The sequence below is a fragment of the Saccopteryx bilineata genome, chromosome 9 (assembly GCF_036850765.1).
Source record: "Saccopteryx bilineata isolate mSacBil1 chromosome 9, mSacBil1_pri_phased_curated, whole genome shotgun sequence".
Lineage (NCBI taxonomy): Eukaryota > Metazoa > Chordata > Mammalia > Chiroptera > Emballonuridae > Saccopteryx > Saccopteryx bilineata.
The window spans coordinates 47,760,790-47,779,188 of NC_089498.1; the positions used below are offsets into that span (position 1 = coordinate 47,760,790).

General features: G+C 49.1%; 2 protein-coding genes across 3 annotated transcripts in view; one reads left to right on the forward strand and one right to left on the reverse strand.

Moving 5' to 3' along the window:
* Positions 1–17,022, forward strand: part of HNRNPUL1 (heterogeneous nuclear ribonucleoprotein U like 1) — a 38,283-nt gene extending 21,261 nt beyond the window's left edge. For both annotated transcript variants that reach the window (XM_066243087.1, XM_066243086.1), the window contains exons 8-15: positions 520–786; positions 2,277–2,399; positions 2,501–2,629; positions 10,376–10,544; positions 11,271–11,555; positions 12,996–13,285; positions 15,386–15,577; positions 16,157–17,022. In XM_066243087.1, the coding sequence (XP_066099184.1) occupies positions 520–786; positions 2,277–2,399; positions 2,501–2,629; positions 10,376–10,544; positions 11,271–11,555; positions 12,996–13,285; positions 15,386–15,577; positions 16,157–16,273 (1,572 nt within the window). In that variant the 3' untranslated portion in view covers positions 16,274–17,022. The remainder of the gene's footprint in view (positions 1–519; positions 787–2,276; positions 2,400–2,500; positions 2,630–10,375; positions 10,545–11,270; positions 11,556–12,995; positions 13,286–15,385; positions 15,578–16,156) is intronic.
* Positions 1–18,399, reverse strand: part of TGFB1 (transforming growth factor beta 1) — a 391,513-nt gene that overhangs the window by 337,264 nt on the left and 35,850 nt on the right. The gene's annotated exons all lie outside the window — the stretch shown is intronic.

An 18,399-nucleotide genomic window follows, 5' to 3' on the forward strand; every position in this document is an offset into this window, starting at 1 on the left:
GAATTAGGATAGTGTCCTTATCTCGTTTCCAACTAGACCCTGACCTCTGTCCAGCCCAGGTCAGCACAGACAGATGCACTAAGAAGAGCAGAAACTCAGGGAACCTATGTCAAACAAGCAAATGAATGCAGTTATGGAAAGAAAAGGTCCTGCCGTGGCTTTTCTTTCCATCTCTTGTCTTCACAGACTGTCCTTGTTGGGGTTGAGGATGGACAGGATCACCTTTTGCTTCATCTTTATCTCAGGCTAGGCACAATTTTAGACTTGGAACTTCCTAAAATTACACACTTCATATCCACCAGCCTTTGGATCTTGGGGAAGGAGGGCTTTGGGCTACACATTCCCTGAGCTGTTCGCTGGTGCTGCCCACTGAACCTGTATGTTGAAGGGTGGGGTTACAGCTAAATCTGGGAAGCCAGCTGTGTTTCTGCTCTGCATCTGCTCTCTCCAGCTTGTGGATCCCAGTGCCTTCAACTGAGTGTTAGCCTAAGAGTATCTTCCTTTGGCTTTTTCTTCTAGGACTTTGAATGTGGAAATGACGTGGAACTTTCCTTCACCAAAAATGGGAAGTGGATGGGCATTGCTTTCCGAATTCAGAAGGAAACTTTGGGGGGCCAGGCCCTCTACCCTCATGTCCTGGTGAAGAATTGTGCAGTGGAGTTCAACTTTGGGCAGAGGGCCGAGCCCTACTGTTCTGTCCTTCCAGGCTTTACCTTCATCCAGCACCTTCCCCTGAGTGAGCGGATCCGGGGCACTGTTGGACCAAAGACCAAGGCAGAGTGCGAGGTGAGTGGACCTGGAAGACTGCGTTGGTGGCTCTCTCTCCCGGGCCACCTTACTGCCAGAGCAGAGGGAGACACTGGGCAGCTGGGTGTGGGGAAAGCTGCACCCTCTCCCTGCTTGAGGAACCTCAGAGAAAGGGCCCTCTTCCTCCTCATGCCCAGGGCTGGACTGAGTTCAAAGCTGCTCTGAGAGTGAGATGAGGGCTGTGGGGATAGCTTAAGCCAAAGAGGGCGGGGATAAGGTAAGAGACCTCAATCTTGGAAAGGTTCCAAAAGGAAGTTGCTACGCTGCTCCTTAGGTGAGGTCAGGATCTTGGAATAAAAGGCTTTCCTCCCAGCAGAAAACTATATGAAGGTACTTTCCCGTGAGTGTGTTCTTCAAGGAAGTTGTACAGCTTCACACCCTCACAAAAATGATAACTGACCTTGGGGTTTTTGGCTATAGAAGCTCTACTGGTGATTTTTGTTCTCAGGAGTTTTTTTTCTGATATACAAGTGGGTTTTATGTTTATTCTAGAAAATTAAGAAATGTAAAGAAATTAAAGTTTCCCATTATTCCACCATTCACAAATAAGTTTACTTTTAAATGTTAGACTTTGTCTTGTTCTTTATGCTGTGCTAAGTGCTTGTTTCATACACAGACACATTTATGAGGTCTTATGGTATAAGCATTTTGTTATCCAACTCTTTATACTTAACATTATTTAGTGAACACTTTTTTTTTTAAAGCAAGGATTGGGGGACAGACAGGAAGGGAGAGAGATGAGAAGCACCAGCTCATAGTAGTAGCACCTTATTTGTTCATTGATGGCTGTCTCAGATGTGTCTTGACTTGGGGGCTCCAGCCAAGCCAGCAACCATGGGGGTCATGCCTCTGATTCTGTGAGCCCTCACTCAAGCTGGCAACCTCAGGGTTTCGAACCTGGGGCCTCAGCATCCCAGGACAACATTCTATCCACTGCATCACTGCCTAGACAGGCTGTAAACACTTGTTTTTAAACTCATTTTTAGTAGCCTCAAAAAACTAACCATTTTCCTCTTTTGGGGCATTTAGAGTGCTCTAGTTTTCTACAAATTCTAAAGGTACTGACTAGATAATGATGCTTGTTATCATGTGTATAGTTCGTCCCCATCTCGGGATCCAGAAATGTTGGACCACTTTCTGTGTCCACTCCATGGCCGGCCACAGTACACAGCCCTCCCTGGGCCTTCCCTGTCAGGGGCCACTGAATCCTGTAAACAAAAATATAAGTACTCATAACAGCCCTTGGTTTTGTGCTCGTCCCATGCCAGGCCATCTCCTGAAGGTTTGACAGGCTTCATCTCTGAATCCCAGCAGCAACTCTTGTGAGGCAAAGCTATTGCTTTCATTTCCTGGAGGAGTCCATGAGGTTTAGAGTTACCCTCATGGTCACTGACAAGTCAGGGTGGTACCAAACTGCCATGCCACGTCCTGCAACTGCTTCAGTGCCCCTCCCCATCCTGTTCTTACAGATTCTGATGATGGTGGGCCTGCCCGCTGCTGGTAAGACCACGTGGGCCATCAAACATGCAGCTTCCAACCCCTCCAAGAAGTACAACATCCTGGGTACCAATGCCATCATGGATAAGATGCGGGTAAGGACGGCCTCTGGTCTCTCCTTAGTTACTTCCCTTACCTCACCCTCCAGTGCTGCCTTACAACAGGGGACCCCACCCCCATTACTCCCTGTCCACAGGTGATGGGCCTACGCCGGCAGCGGAACTACGCTGGCCGCTGGGACGTTCTGATCAAACAAGCCACCCAGTGCCTGAACCGCCTCATCCAGATCGCCGCTCGTAAGAAACGCAACTATATCCTAGACCAGGTATTTACTGGTGACTATCTTGGCCCTGAAGAGGGAAGGGTCCTGTTGGGTGCCTGGATATTCCCCTCATCTTTTAAACTTTTCACCGTAAGGCTCTTTGACTACAGTGCTGGTAAGGGGTTCAGCCATACATGATGGCAAAGTCCCAGTTGCTTAGCACAGCTCTGTGAGCCCTATCTGTGGATGGGGTTCAGGGACGTGACCCAGTCCTAGTTCAGGCTCTCAGCAGCCCAACAGAACATCATCAGGTAAGAGCTCTTTAGTGAAATGAAAAAAGCATAGATTTCTGAGCCAGACAGACCTGGGCTTAAATCCCAGCTCTGGCCTTGGAATTTAAACCCGGGTGTGTCCTAGCTGCGTGCCTGCAGACAACTGACTACATCCTTCAAATTTTAGTCTCCTGGTCTGTAAAATGGGATCCTGGTGGTGGCCACATACCTAACACAGGGCCTAGCTCATGGTAGCTGGCGATTATTGTTACTTACCGAATAAGTATGTCCCAGTTTCTCTGCACATGTTTTTATGGCTGTCACATACATGTCTCAGTCACATATTTTGTACCTGTGTTTCAAGCAAGAGCAAAATTGTCTACATCTGGCGATCTGGGAACCTTTGAAATTAAACAATTTTAAATGCGGGTACAGGCATGTCCTTTAAAGAAAAAATAGACAGTTTTGAGTTAGGATGGGAAGATCATCTGTGGCTTTCAACATTATCAAAAGTATAAGTGTCCCAAACATAGTGAAGGATCCCTGTCTTAGAGTAAGAAGTTCATATTTACCACCTGGGAGACATCATTCTTGACATGTGTCCTGAGGGTTTCTCAGGTAGCGATCCTGTATTTGGGGATCTGTGAACACACCTCTGTTCCCCTAAGCCTTGCATTCATGCTTTCTTAAAAACCTGTGAGTGTGCAAATATGTAAAGTGAGTAGCAGCCTTGCCCTCACAATCTTACTGGAATGCATTTCATATGTGTAGCTCATTTCATATGTGGATACTTGCTTACTGGGAGTTCAGAGGACTCCTGATGAGGGTGGAGCTGGTAATGGTGGTTGGCTCACTAGAAGGGTACCTTTGCTTGGGAGTGAGCATCTTATACCAAACCACTGGTGGACCACGTGGAGACGTGGGGGGCTGATGCGCTCGGAGAGCACAGAAGCACCATGCCCCTTCCTGTGTAACCTTGCCCTATGCGTCTCTTCATGTGCTGGTCCTAAGTTACAACCTGTCATAGTAAACTGGAAATCTAGTGTTTATAGTTGAAAAAATGATGCCTTGTTTCAACATTTGAAAGGAGCCTACGGTAAGAACTTAGTTCGTAAAGACAAAAAGAAAAAGGGCTCTTGGCTGCTGGTAGTTCTTGATAGACAAATTAATTTAAATACTCTTGCCAGGCAGTTAGGTGTTAGGAGTAGAAATCAGCTATTTGCTGCAGGAACAGCCATGCTAGGAAAACTCAAAGTTGTCCAGGGCTGGGCCATACCCTGGCTCTCTTCTGGGACGGTGGACATGCGAGATTTGCTCTGGATTCTGCAGCGTGGGATTGAGCCCTGAAGACCCTCACATTGGTGAAGAAGACAGTATATGATCCCCCAGTACTAAATTTTGATGAAAATGACTAATTGGGCTAATACTTAGAATATTTATTTCTGGGCATTGGGGGAAACTGTGAACACAGGATAGTCCAAGAGCCACCCAGGGTTAATGCCCCAGCCCAGCCCCATCAGTAAAGCATCCAGCCAGCCTTTTCTCTCTGAGGACGTTTTTTAACCCTGGTCTTCCCTTTTCCCTTGTTTGTCAGGTCATTTGGAATTGTAGTCCGAATTAGCGCCAGTGGGACTCAGTTTCCTGCCAGGGGAGCATCCAGAGGATTCCCAGCAAGTTATCCCTGCCTGTAATTTTGTCCCTTTGCTGGTTAAATCAGCTGTGAAACTCATTTCCAGTATGTGGCTCAGAGGAGAAGGGTTATAGTCCTAGGGTTAGATCATCTTAACATCTCTGTCCATCATTTCAAAGTGGGCCTTCCCAGGTGGCCCAACCCCAGCTTGAGCCAGGCACAGTACAGCTGAGCTTTGTAAAGACATGCTGTTCGTCTTTTGAGTTTGTTCTGGGATGAGGCCCAGGGCTCTTCCCAGTACACCTGTGGTCCTCAGGGCCGCGGGCCTCATGGGTGGATGTAGAGGCGGGCCAAGTGATCCAGGCCAACAGTGAGGCCTCAACTCTGAAGGCTGGGGAGGAGGGTTGACTTGGGGCCTCAAACTATAGGTTATACAGGCCTGGGAAGAGGTCTCATGCCAGTGGTTTTACCTGTTTTGGCATAAACCCAAAAGGTAGGTTCCAGACAACCCTGTGGTAGGGGGTGTGTGTGTAGAAGGTTCAGAGCAGGCCCTGTACCTCCCAGCCCACCAGCTCTGGCAGTGAGGATAAGCTGATGCATAACTGTCTCCTGAGCTAGATAGAATTCCCAGAGTAGAGACTGGATTCCAGGCAAAGTCCCTGCAGTCCTGGATTTCAGTCCAGGGCCATCTTTTCCCTTCTCGGATTCTTCCCAGATGGTCAGACTTCCCTGCATTTGGCTTTTCTGAATCTCGTGTTATATAGGTTGGCCTCAAATGCCTATTCTTGAGGGGGAAGGAGAAGATTCCTACAGAAGGCAGGTGAGGCCGTGTGAGCCAGGACTTTGCCTATGTCTGGTTCGGGCCCCAGCCCCTATCCCAGGGTACGTGTTATTGAGCACAAACTCTTGGGTTTGTTGGGACTTCGAAGTACATTTCATGATATCCTGTGTGTACTCTTCAAATCATGTGGGTGTTAAAGCTGTGGAACAGCCAAGGAAAGAGGGAAAGGAGATGGACCATAGGGAAAACATGCCTCATAGAGGAAAGAGAGCTGTTCAAAGTTATGCTGTTGCTTTACTGATAGAACATATCTTTGCTGACTTCCCAGATGGCCATGGTCCAGAATGGTTAGAGTCATGGTAGGAAATTGGGAGGTTAGTTGCCTGGGCCAGGACATGGAGGATGAGTCTTTGTCCTGTGGGCAGCGGGGAGCCATAATCATGTTTTCATCAGGGAGGGATATGCTAAATTTGCCTGCCTGCTAAAAGGCTAAAGATAAAGGAGAAAGGGGAAGTAAGCCACATTGCTTCAAGTGGTTCTTCAGGATTCTCTCTTGCTGGTGAAAACCTCTGAAATGAGATGCTAACTAGCCTATCCCTAGCCTACCAGGGAGCTGCAAGAGTACATACAAAGCCTGGCCGGTGGTGGCACAATGGATAAAGCATCAACCTGGAACGCTGAGGTCTCTGGTTCAAAACCCTGGGCTTGCTTGGTCAAGGCACATATGAGAGTTGATGCTTCCCGCTCCTCGCACCCCTTCTCTCTCTCTCCTCACTCTCCTCTCTCTCTCTAAAAATGAATAAATCTAAAAAAAAAGCAAGTGAGTACAGAGCCTGACCTGTGGTGGCACAGTGGATAGAGTGTCTACCTGGAATGCTGAGGTTGCTGGTTTGAAACCTTGGGCTTGCCCGGTCAGGCACATACGGGAAGCAACTACTACAAGTTTATGTTTCGTGCTTGCCCCCCTCCTTTATCTTTCTCCTCTCTCTAAAATCAATAAATAAAATATTAAAAACAAAAACATTTAAAACTTTGCAACAAAAATTAATTCAACTTTAAAAAGAAAAAAGGATGAGTGCAGAATAGGAGCTGGCCCTCTGAAGCAACAGAGTTGTCCTTATGGAGGCTTCTGAGAAGGCCTCTGCAGGGCCATGTGGCTGCAGGCTAGAGCTCCCGTAGGGCTCTAGCAGCCCAGATCCAGGGCAGGCAGTGATCAGAGGCAGGACTGGATATGACAACACCAAACTCGCCTCAAACATCACATGTGGCTCTAGTCCTGCTTGCATCCCTGCTGAAGGTCCCACGCCTTTGCCTGAAACAAAGCCAGAGCCGAGCTAGAACAGAGGCCCAGACCACCTCTTACTGGCAGGGAAAAGGGTGGGTGTTTCTTTCCTCCACCCTCCCTATTTCTAGACCTCAGCCAATTCTATTGTGATACTCCAGCTAGTTCTCCTTACCATGGGTTCCTTCCACTAGGTTTACCTTACTGTAAGCCCAGGGTGAAGTCTTTTATCACCAGCTTTAAGTTTGCCCCTCTGGGATCCAGCCAGGTTTCTCCCGCTGCCAGCCTGACCTTTTTGAGCTATGGATGGGGGAAACAAGTGAGAGTGGACATGGGACAGTGGGACTTGTATAGAACCCAGGCTGTGAGCAGACTGCTATGTCACATACCACAACTGCCCAGAAAGTTCCTCTGAGAAATCTAACTTCTGTCCTTTGGTCTACATTGCTGGAGATTGGGGCCTGGCCGGGGGTCAGGGAACATAGCCCCAACAGACCTTCTTAGAGTCAGCATCTTCCAGAAGGATGGGACTTGGAGAAGCAGGAGCCAGGCAGAGGGAGCCCACAGAGCTGGAAAAAGCTGATCTAGCTGTTGTGCTGGTCTCGTAGCAACAGACACCAGCAGTCCCCAGTGACTGCAGCAGCCCCTGGCCAGCCCAGGGTCCCTGACCTCACTGTGTTTGCTGTGGCAACAGCTGCTAGCAGCTAACTCCTTTTCCTCCAGGGAAGGAAAGTATTTGTGTGTGCTGATGTGGCTTAGACACTTTCCTTCCCCAATCCAAGGAGTATAGATGGGGATGGGGGGGGGGGGTGCAGTCTTAGAAACTGTCACCAAGGGAGGTCTCCACACCTCAGTTCCAGAGTGTCTGATGAGGTACCCCTAAGAGTCCAACCACTTGCCAGCACTTGGTGTGTTGCTTCTCTTCTTTGTCCCATCATAAGGACATTGACAGGGCAGGTCTGCCCCAGTTAACCCTCCAGGAGATGTTTATCTCTGTCCTCAGTTCAAAGGAGTCAAAATAAGATCACTTCTTATAGGCAAATAAACCATGGAATGGGTTGTCTCCAGAATGGTCTTGGGCCACATTCTTTTTGGCATCCACCCACTGGCGTTTGTGCCAGGAGAAAACCTCATTATTTAGCTGGAAGAAGCCAATTTCTATCTTCCTATGGCCAGATGCCACCTTCTGTTCTGCTTTTAGGAATAGAGTCCAGGAAGAGCAGTGGGGAGAGGGACTTGACTTTTCCCCTGTAACCTGATGTGCTTTTTAAACATTTGGGCCAGTGCTCAAGATCAGGACCACAGCATTTGTATGCCCACCACATACACCCTGTACCAGCCCTTCGTGAAAGTCAGAACACGGTTCCCTGGGGAATCAGGTGTGTGAGCAGACTGCCTGGTGTGTGTGTCAGGGCCATGGAGATACTGGTTTTGAGAACAACTGCACCCATAGCCCAGCTCTCCCAACAGGTGTGTGCTGGGGTCCCTGGCCTCCGGCTGACCCACAGCCCAGCTTCCTATTCTTTTGAGTCTCATCTTTTCTTCAAACTTAATTTTCCTTGGTCCTATCCTAGGAGTTCAGTCCTGTTGGGCATATTTTCAGATCCACCCTGAATGTGTTGACTTCTTCCGCCACATGCCAGGCATTTTCATATCTGTATATCCTCACCAGATCTAGGAAAAAGGTGATATGATCCCTGTCTCCCAGATGAAGAAATTTGAGACTCCAACTAATAGGTGACTTGTCTACAGTCTTACAAATAAACAGTAAAGGGCACTGCTGGGATTTCAGCCCCAGCTTCTTCACAAAACCTGCGTTCTTTCTACCCTGTCTCACTGTTTCTGCCTTTCTGTTGGGAAGACACTACAGTTTGACCTTCCCTTGATCTGGTTTGCTTCAAGTCAACATTACAATGAGAATATCCACAATACCCCACCCAGTGATGACCATACCAACTATGGCTCCCATTTGTTCAGTGTTGGTTGTGAGCCAGGCCCTGGGCTAAATAACCATGAGCTTTTACTCATGTGAACTCCTTTAGTTTTAATAGCAATCATGTAGCATTCCTACTATTTTCCCCATCTGGGGCTTGAAACTCGGTAAATACCCAGTAAGGTGACTTTACAGATGAGAATGTTGAGGTTTTGGAAGTGTTCACCCAGGGCCACAAGGGTGTCACATGGCCAAGTGAGGTTAGAGCCCAGTGTGCCAGACCATCCCCCGTCAAGGCCTGCTTTGGTCAAGGTGGCTTCCACTCTGAGGCTAACTCATAGCCTTCACTTAAGGAGTCTTCACACTGGATCGGTGCTTAGTGGTCCTTTTCCTGCTCAGTCCTCACTAACCCAGGAGGAGGCTTTTGTCCCCATTTTACAGGTGAAACAACTATAGGGACTGGCCAGAGTGACTTTGTAGTAACACCAGGACTTGATCCTGGGCTATTTTCACTCTGCTAATCTGTCTTTTTATCTGTTTGTTCATGTCCCGTTACAAAATATTCTTCCTCTCTGGCTTCTCTCTTGAGTCCCTTTCAGGCCACTAAAAGTTGTTTAAATGCATGCATTCCTCTTCACTCCAGCTGTGTTGAGTGAGTTTGGACAGAGAGAATAACCATAGAGGAGCCTGCATCCCACCCACCTCCAGAGATTAGGGTGTGGGAAGTCTTGAGCGATGTTGGGCTCCTCTCTCTGTTAGTAGTGTCCAGGTGATTCAGATGTACAGGCTGAATCTTTGGTGCCCTGGGGTCCAACAAATCTGTTCCCCAGTTCCAAGGGGTCTAGCCTGTAGAAGATAATAAATGGAAGCTGTTGTAACTACTGCTCTTAATTGCCGCTCTATGTCAGCACCACCCAGGCCACATCTGCCCATCATCTAGCAGACGTCCCCAAACTATGGCCCGTGGGCCGCGTGCGGCCCCCTGAGGCCATTTATCCGGCCCCCGCTGCACTTCCGGAAGGGGCACCTCTTTCATTGGTGGTCAGTGAGAGGAGCACTGTATGTGGCGGCCCTCCAGTGGTCTGAGGGACAGTAAACTGACCTCCTGTGTAAAGAGTTTGGGGACCCCTGACTAGAGGAAGGGAAAAGAATGTTAGTAGCATAACTGCATTTGTGAAAAGCCTGGTTAAAAACTTATTGGTAGGCTGATGATTTCACAGAAGCACTGAGGGAATAAATCAGTATTGATCGAAACAATCTATACAACTGTCGGAAGAGGCTGGTTAATTATATCCATTCTATAAGTAATATGGAGCCATTAAAAGAGAACAGTGGCACAGAAAAATGTTAGAACTGTTAAGTGGAAAAAGGCTTCAGAAGAGTGTATATAGTATGAATCCATTCGAGTTAAAAAGAAATCATGGTTTTTGAAGTATGTAAATTTAATACAGCTTATCTCTGGGAAGTAAGCCTGGCAGTAGGTGGATGAAGATATTCTAAACTCTATACCATGTACTCTGAATTTTTTACAGTGAGCATGTACATGCATTCTTCAGGGATATCACTGGTAGAAGATTTTGCCTTCAGTTTGTAAAACAGCATCTGTGAAGCTAAATAAAACAATCCTGTATTACTTCGGGGGGGGGGGGGGGTGGTGAAGCACAGTGTGAAGAACAAAGAGGATTAAAGTGCAAAGGCCAGTCATTGAAATCCCTGTCCTGTGACTGTCGGTCACTTTCCCAAATCAGTTCCTTTTCTGAGGGTGGACTCAAAAATCTTTAAAGAGCAGTTTCCTGGGTTTCTCTGCTTAGAAGAACTGGTGCCCTTTTCTCAATCCCTCACTTACATAACGCCCCACAGGTGATGAAACCATTCTGTAATGTACTATCTCTTGTCTCTTATCACCTCTAGACAAATGTTTATGGGTCAGCTCAGAGACGAAAAATGAGACCATTTGAAGGCTTCCAGCGCAAAGCTATTGTCATTTGTCCCACTGATGAGGACCTAAAAGACCGAACAATAAAGCGAACCGATGAGGAAGGGAAGGATGTCCCAGATCACGCAGTCTTGGAAATGAAAGGTAGGAGACGAGCAATTCTCAGAGGAACATCTCAACGGTGTCTTTGGAAGAAAAGCTCCTTGTGCCCTGGCTGGATGGCTCGGATGGTTGGAGCACCATTCTAAAATGCAAAGGTTGCAGGTTTGGTCCCTGGTCAGGGCACATACAGGAACAGATTGGTGTTTTTTTCTTCTCTTTCTTCCTTCATCTCTTCTAAAATCAATAAATAAAAATTTTCAAAGTTCCTTATGTAGTTTTTCACTTCCTAGCTTCTTGATTTGTTTTTCCTTTGCTTCTGCTCTGCTCCTTCCCTGTCTAGTGCAGCTGCGAATGGAAGAGTTGCCCGTATCTCTCTTGTGGCAAGGTTTGCAGACTAGGTGGAACTGGGTGAGATGAGGAGGTAATGTGTGAGAGCAAATGTTAGAGGTTGCCTGGTCACCTGCCTCTGGCCCCCAGTGGGTAGGCTGACTGAGTAAGCCTCAGTTGCTTCCCAGATTCTACCTGCCTTGACCTACTCCCAGGGGTGAGCTTGGAAGGAGCCTCTATCCACACTGGTTCGGTGGGGCTTAGCTATCTCTTCAGGAAAGGGAGAAGAGCTCTTGGTTAGCCACTGGTGGTTGTCAGAGAGGAGGAAGGTGGGATCCTCACTTCTCTTGCTCACTACTTCAGTGTCCTGGTTGTGAAGGGGACCACATCTCAAAAAGTACTGACCTACTTGTTCCCTCTGGGGCCCTCCCTTCCTCCTAGCCAACTTCACATTGCCAGACGTTGGGGACTTTCTGGATGAGGTTCTGTTCATTGAGCTGCAGCGGGAGGAAGCAGACAAGCTGGTGAGACAGTACAACGAGGAAGGCCGCAAGGCTGGGCCACCTCCTGAAAAGCGCTTTGACAACAGAGGTGGCAGTGGCTTCCGGGGCCGCGGAGGTGGCGGTGGTTTCCAGCGCTATGACAACCGAGGCCCTCCTGGCGGCAATCGAGGAGGCTTCCAGAGCCGAGGGGGAGGCAGTGGTGGAGGAGGCAACTACCGAGGAGGTGAGCTCTCTGTACTTCCGGTTCCTGGGTCAGGGTTGGGCTTTGGCAACTTAGTAAGTAAAGGTTCCCTAGCACCAGCTCTGGGTTGAACTTGGGGAGAGACCCAGGAGGCAGACTCTGGTGTCTCAGGAAATGCTCCTGCTGTCATGCTTCCCCTGGTTGCATTGCTGTCATTTTTGTGAATCTTCCCCATCTGACCTTGAGCTCCTTGAGAAGAGGGGCCAGCCCAACTTTACTGCCAATCCTGAGTCCCAGCTCAGGACCTGGTGTAAGGCAAATGTTAGGACTGCTTTTGGGTTTTGGTTTTATGGAGAAGTGGGCTTAGAGAGGTTAATTTACACTGACTTTGCCTGTCTAATTTTAAAGTTCGGATCAAGTGATCCAGAGCCCAAGTTCTTGGTCACTAAGTTGTGCTGTCTCTGGAATCAAGTGTATGATCATAATTAAACAAACATGCTCTACCATATTTTGGTCTTGTGCTGAATAGTTCGGGACACAGCCATGACTGAGGCAGACACACCACCCTGTAATAACAGTCAGGAAGGATTCTGGGCTTAAAAGGAAAGCCCAAGGGCCCAGGCCAGTTGGCTCAGGTAGAGCACTAGCCTGGCGTGTAGATGTCCCAGGTTCAATTTCCAGTCAGGGCACACAGGAGAAGCGACTGTCTGCTTCACCCCTCCCCCTCTTCTTTCTCTGTCTCTCTCTTCCTCTCCCTCAGCCATGGCTCTGATGTAGCGCATTGGCCCTGGGCACTGAGGGTGGCTCAATGGCCTTGCCTCAGGTGCTAAAATAGCTCAGTTATTGAGCAAAGACCTCAGATGGGCAGAGCTTTGCCCCATAGCAGGCTTGCCAGGTGGATCCAGGTCAGGGTGCATGCGGGAGTCTGTCTCTCTACCTCCCCACTTCTAACTTAAGGAAAATAAAGGAAAGCCCAGGACAAACTATATCCTTAGGTAACACGTGATCCAATCTATGTTGCAGCAGGACTTAGGAAAGACCTCCTGAAATTCTAGTGCTTAAGTTAAGGTCCAGGGGTTAATAGGAGTTGGAAGGAGAAAGGGTCCCAGACTCAAGAAACAGTTGCACGATGGCTCAGGAGAGACTGGCCCACTTGGACAAGCCTGATAAGAACTGTCCCCAGTGCTTGGCATCCCTTCTTCCACAACATCTCTTCCAATTTATTCAACAGCTATTGAGATGCTGGGGACACACTAGAAATCAAGACAAACCTGTCAGTAGATGGTGATGACCGCGTATTATCAGGGCTGCGTGAGGAATGCGCCCAGGGGTCTGGGGAATACCAGGGGAGGTGCTTTGTTCACTGGACTAAGCTCCTGCTCTGCCGGCCACACTGGGGCCACAGCAGTCACCAAGACAGCCCAGCTCCTGAGGGTCCCAAGTTCCAAAGGACAGGTTTCTCACCTGGTTTCTTCAACACAGGTTTCAACCGCAGTGGAGGTGGTGGCTACAACCAGAACCGCTGGGGTAACAATAGCCGGGATAACAACAATTCCAACAACCGAGGCAGCTACAACCGAGCTCCCCAGCAGCAGCCACCCCCTCAGCAGCCACCACCGCCACAGCCGCCACCACAGCAGCCACCACCACCACCCAGCTACAGCCCTGCTCGGAACCCACCGGGGGCCAGCAGCTACACCAAGAACAGCAACATCCCTGGCTCGAGCGCCAGTACCAGCACCCCCACTGTCAGCAGCTACAGCCCTCCACAGGTGAGCGGAGGTGGGACCAGGGGAATCGCCAAACCTTCAGCCTGTCTTCACTTGTACCTCCGATCCTGCCCTGCTTTCTCCCAGACAGTGCTTTTGACAAGGATGAACCCTAGCCATTTCCAGGTCCCTCCAGCAAGTGCGTTTCTCTTCGCTGTGTTACCGGTTCATTGGATCCTCAAGAAAGCAATCTGTTAGAGTTGCCCCTTGCCCAGGCTGGAAGGGGCTAATCCCTTTGTCTTCAGGATGTGGGAACAGGCCCTAAGGTTGGTGAGGACTTGCTCTCTGCTCCTGCTCCTCATCCAGAGCAGCTCCAGATTCAGTTCCAGTTCTCAGAAAGCCCGTGCTTGGGCTCTGGTAGCACAGGCCCTGTCAACCAGAACAGTCTCCTTTTATTGTGCACTTGTTTTCCGAACACCTTTCACATGCCAGGCCTGGGAACAGCTGCCAGGAGACAGGAGAATGATTCCCAGTCCTGGTCTAACAAGACTATTTCCTAAAACAGAGGTTGAGCAGGCACACATTCAAGCCTGAGCCCTAAAAGATCCTGGTTTTGTGACATTAGTCAAATAGCCTCACCTCTCTGGACTTCATTTTTCTCATAAAGGGTTAGAATTGTAGCCTGACCTTGGTGGTGCAGTGGATAAAGTGTCAGCCTGGAATGCTGAGGTCACCAGTTCAAAAGCCTGGGCCTGCCCCATCGAGGCTTATGTGAGAAGTAATTACTATGAGTTGATGCTTCCCGCTACTACCCCACTTTTATCTCTCTCTTCTCTTTTTTTTTTTCTTTTTATTCTGAGGAGAGGGAGAGACAGAGAGAGAGAAGGGGGGGGAGGAGCTGGAAGCATCAACTCCCATATGTGCCTTGACCAGGCAAGCCCTGGGTTTTGAACCGGCGACCTCAGCATTTCCAGGTCGACGCTTTATCCACTGCGCCACCACAGGTCAGGCTCTCTTCTCTCTCCAATATCAATAAAAGACTAGAGTTATTAGTAGAACTCACATCCAGTTCTGGCTGGTTTGCTTAGTGGATAGAACATCGGACCAGCGTATGGACATTCCAGGTTCAATTTCCTTTCAGGGCACACAAGGGAAGCAACCAGATGCTTCTCTCTCTCTTCTCCCTCCTACAGCCAGTGGCGTAATTGGTTCGAGCATTGACCCCAGGCATTGAAGATGGTTCATTTGGTCCCAGTACTCAGCCTTAGGCACTACAGATAGCTCCATTGATTTGAGCATTGGCCCCAGATGGGGGTTGCCAGCTGGATCCCAGTCAGGTGCATGCGGGGGTCTGTCTCACTATCTCCCATCCTCTCACTTAAAAACAAAAAACAAAAAAACCCCTCATATCCACGGTTTGTTGTGGGAGATGGATTGTGGCATTATGGCTTCATGGGGAAGGCTCTGGAACTGGGCAGATCTGGGGTCAGGACCTGGCTCTGCTACTTTTTAACTGTGTGAATTGGGCCCAGTCAATAATTTGGAGTCTCTCCTTCTCCATAAAATGAGGCTAATGGAACATACCTCTTAGAGCTGGTGGGGGACTGGATGATACAGTGTGAACATAGGAAGCCCTTACAAAATTGCCATTACTGTATTTCTCAGCAGCTCTTCCCCTGACGACCAGCACCATTCTTAGTACCCATGGTTTGTGCACACAAGCTTATTGAATACACAAGGCAATCCAAGGGGAGTCCTATTGTAATCTTCATCTTACAGAAAAGAAAACCCTGCCCTGGCCAGATAACTCGGTTATGTAGAGCATCATCCGAAGTGTAGAGGTTGTCGATTAGATCCCCCAGATCAGGGCACACTCTTGTCTCCCTTCCTCTAAAATCAATACAATAGACATTTAAAATAGAAGAAAGCCCCTGGGATTTCAAGATATGCCTGTGCCTTGCTCCCCCTGGGTCTCAAATTAGAGGCCAGAACATAGCTCTGCATTCTACCCTGCCTGTCCTGCCATGTCGCTAACCCACCTCCCCATCAGTCCTTAATCTGCACCAGGGAAGTTCCTTTGTGGGCCCATGGCTTACAAAGGCCATTCCTTCAGCCCAGCTGAGCTGGCTTTTTCATTGCCCTGTCTTTCCCCCTACTTTCCAGCCGAGTTACAGCCAGCCACCCTACAACCAGGGAGGTTACAGCCAGGGCTACACAGCCCCACCACCTCCACCTCCACCACCACCTGCCTACAACTATGGAAGCTACGGCGGCTACACCCCAGCCCCCTACACCCCACCACCGCCCCCTACTGCACAGACCTACCCTCAGCCCAGCTATAACCAGTATCAGCAGGTAGGTGCCAGATGGTGGCGGGTGCAGGGGTAGCTGGGGGCAGTGGAATGGAGAGACTTTCAGGGGCTCCCTGTAGATGTGTGTTCCCAGGCTCGAGTTCCTGCTTATTCCAAGAGACAGGCAGTCTGTAGATGTTCATCTGACATAGCCGGTCCATTTGGTGAACACTTCTGTACTGGCTGCTAAACAACTGATACTCTAGTCTTTTTCCCCAGTGCAGCCTGGAAAGGATATAGCAGTGGCCTCCAGATCCTGCCTCAGCACCATGGCCAGTGCCCAGTCTGATGGGCTGGTGATAGGTTGCTGAACCTGTGATTAAGTATTTTATTGAATATGGTATTTACCTGAAAGGGCATTAGGTTGGCAAGCCAGGAGACATGGTCTTCAGTTCCTCACTGCCCACTCATGTGGCATGAGATCAGCCCCACGTACTCCCTAGGTGCCTTGATTTCTCTTCAGGGACCCATGTGTCAGCTATTGCCACTGCACCCATCTCTGTGCTAGGTGAGAGTGGGGTAGGGGAGGAGCCAAATGTAGATCTGAATGAATGACAACTTAGTACTTTTGGTTTCTCTCCAGTATGCCCAGCAGTGGAACCAGTACTATCAGAACCAGGGCCAGTGGCCGCCGTACTACGGGAACTACGACTACGGGAGCTACACTGGGAACACACAGGGGGGCACGAGCACTCAATAGCCAGTGTGCCCTGGAGGCCCCTGCTGGCTTCCTCCACCAGCGCCCACCTTGGCCCTTCGTCAGCCCCCACCGGGTCCTGTGGTGCTGGGGGACAGGTCATCCCAGGGCTGCCTCCCCTCGGAGGGACTTCTTCCCCACAGGGATGGGCATTTTTCTCTGGATTCAAACAGGCAACAATGACCTTTTATTTTCTCTTTTCCCCCACCTCCCTCTTCTCTTCCCCTTTTTGACTAAAGATACCCCCTCCCTTGGTCATACAGTGACTATGGGGAGGACCCCTTTCTGTCTACTCTTCCCAGCCCTGCTCCAGACCTTCAGCTGCCCAGACCCTCATGCAGTTGGTTGTAAATTCTTTCAGGAGCTGTTTTACTGTCTACTTTTCAGGATTTAAAAAAATCAAAAACTTTTAAAAAAAGTTTCAAAAGTAAAATGCGGAGGGAGGAAGCAGTGACATATTTTTTGGTAATTATGCTTTTCTTAATTTTTAGAATTTGTCTGTTTTTACTGTGGGTCGGCTGTTGATATCTCATCAGGATAACTGTTTCTTTGCTGAGTTCAGGCCACCAACAAAGAGCCACACCCTCAGAACAAAGCCACAAAATCACCTTTAACCTAACTTTTTATACTATGTCTCAGTTTCCCAATGTCTCAGTTTCCGGTAACTTTGCACACAAGCTTCTGTATTGAGTTGAATTGTAACTGCTTTTTGTATTTGGAGAGAGTGTGACTATTGAACTTGAAACCTTTTATTCCAGGCGTCTTGGTAGTTTCTGGTGGGATTAAGCGGGCAAGAGGGAAGAAGGGAGGGTGGGTGCAGGGCGTTCCTTCCCTTCAGAATATGAAATTTTTTCCACTGCCTACTCCCCAGAGACCTTCCAGGTGCCAGACTTAAAGGTTTTTCCTAAGGTGATCCTTTGATTATTTTTACTACCCCTTGCCCCTTATGTTTTAACAGGATTTTAACAAACTGCGCTTATTAAGAAATGTGTTTTCCCTGTTTTGTTTTGTTTCCTTTCAATAAATGGCATGGCACCTCTTAGCAGGAAGGAAGAGGGGTTGAAACCTTGAAGTGTTACTGCATTTGGCCTTTAATTGGGGTGGGGGCCTTTTCAAGGGGACATTTACTCATTAAACCACTTATTGAGGGATTCGTGTGCCTGGCCCCGTTTTTGGTGCTGGGGATGCCCCCTTAAACCTGGGGCCCTCAGTTTAAAACCCACTGGTTCATTTTTGAAGTTTTCCTCTGGTCCCTGCCCTTTCTAGACCACTCATAGTCCCAGGAATCCAGGAGTTTGTGTAGAAGGCATGGAACCAGGTCCCTAGGTGTGGAGGGTGAGGTAGGGCCAGTGGGGTAGAGATCAAGGCTGGACTCATGGGGACATCACTGGGTGTGACTGCTTATCCCCCACAGACCTGACCTGTGAGCTGGATTTAGATAGTTCCTGACTGTGCACTTGGGTCCAGTCTAGTGGAGATTCCACGAGCCGCTTTATCCAGCCAATATGTTCCTCACCCAGTGTGGATGGTGCTGGGGACACAGCATGGCCAAGGCAGTCCTGGACCCTGCTCTGTGAGGGCTCCCAGTCTAGAGGTAACATGGACCTGTCATTAAATGGTAATAGCAACAAGTGGTCAGCTGTGAGAGCCTGGGGTGGAGGGTGGGAGGTAAGGGCTTCCTAGAGAAGGGGAAATATTTTAAAATAGGAGTGAGCCAAACTCAAGGACATGGTGCTTGCATTCCCACAGCCTATCTTCCGCCTCCCCAGCAGCTCGAGTCATTTCTCCATTCCCTCTGTGCATGCGGAGTTCCTGGCCTCTTCTGAGGGACAATGCTGGGGCACAGGACTGGCCAGTTCAGCCCCATCCCTCCCCTCACAGGAAGTATCTTAGTGCTGTGAAGGGGACATGGCACAAAAAGGAAGCAAAAGGCTTGCTTGTTTTGAGGTTAAGGTGGAACATCTGAACATAAGAAGGTGCTAAGGCTGGTGGTTAGCTGGACTAAAAAGTTCACCAGAGTAAGTGCCCCCTTCTCCCTGCTCAGGGAGGGCCTCCAGTCTAGTCTGGGAAGTCCCTGTTACTAATTCTGGTCCACGTGTTGGGCAACAGCTCCCTCTGCTGGCCTTCCA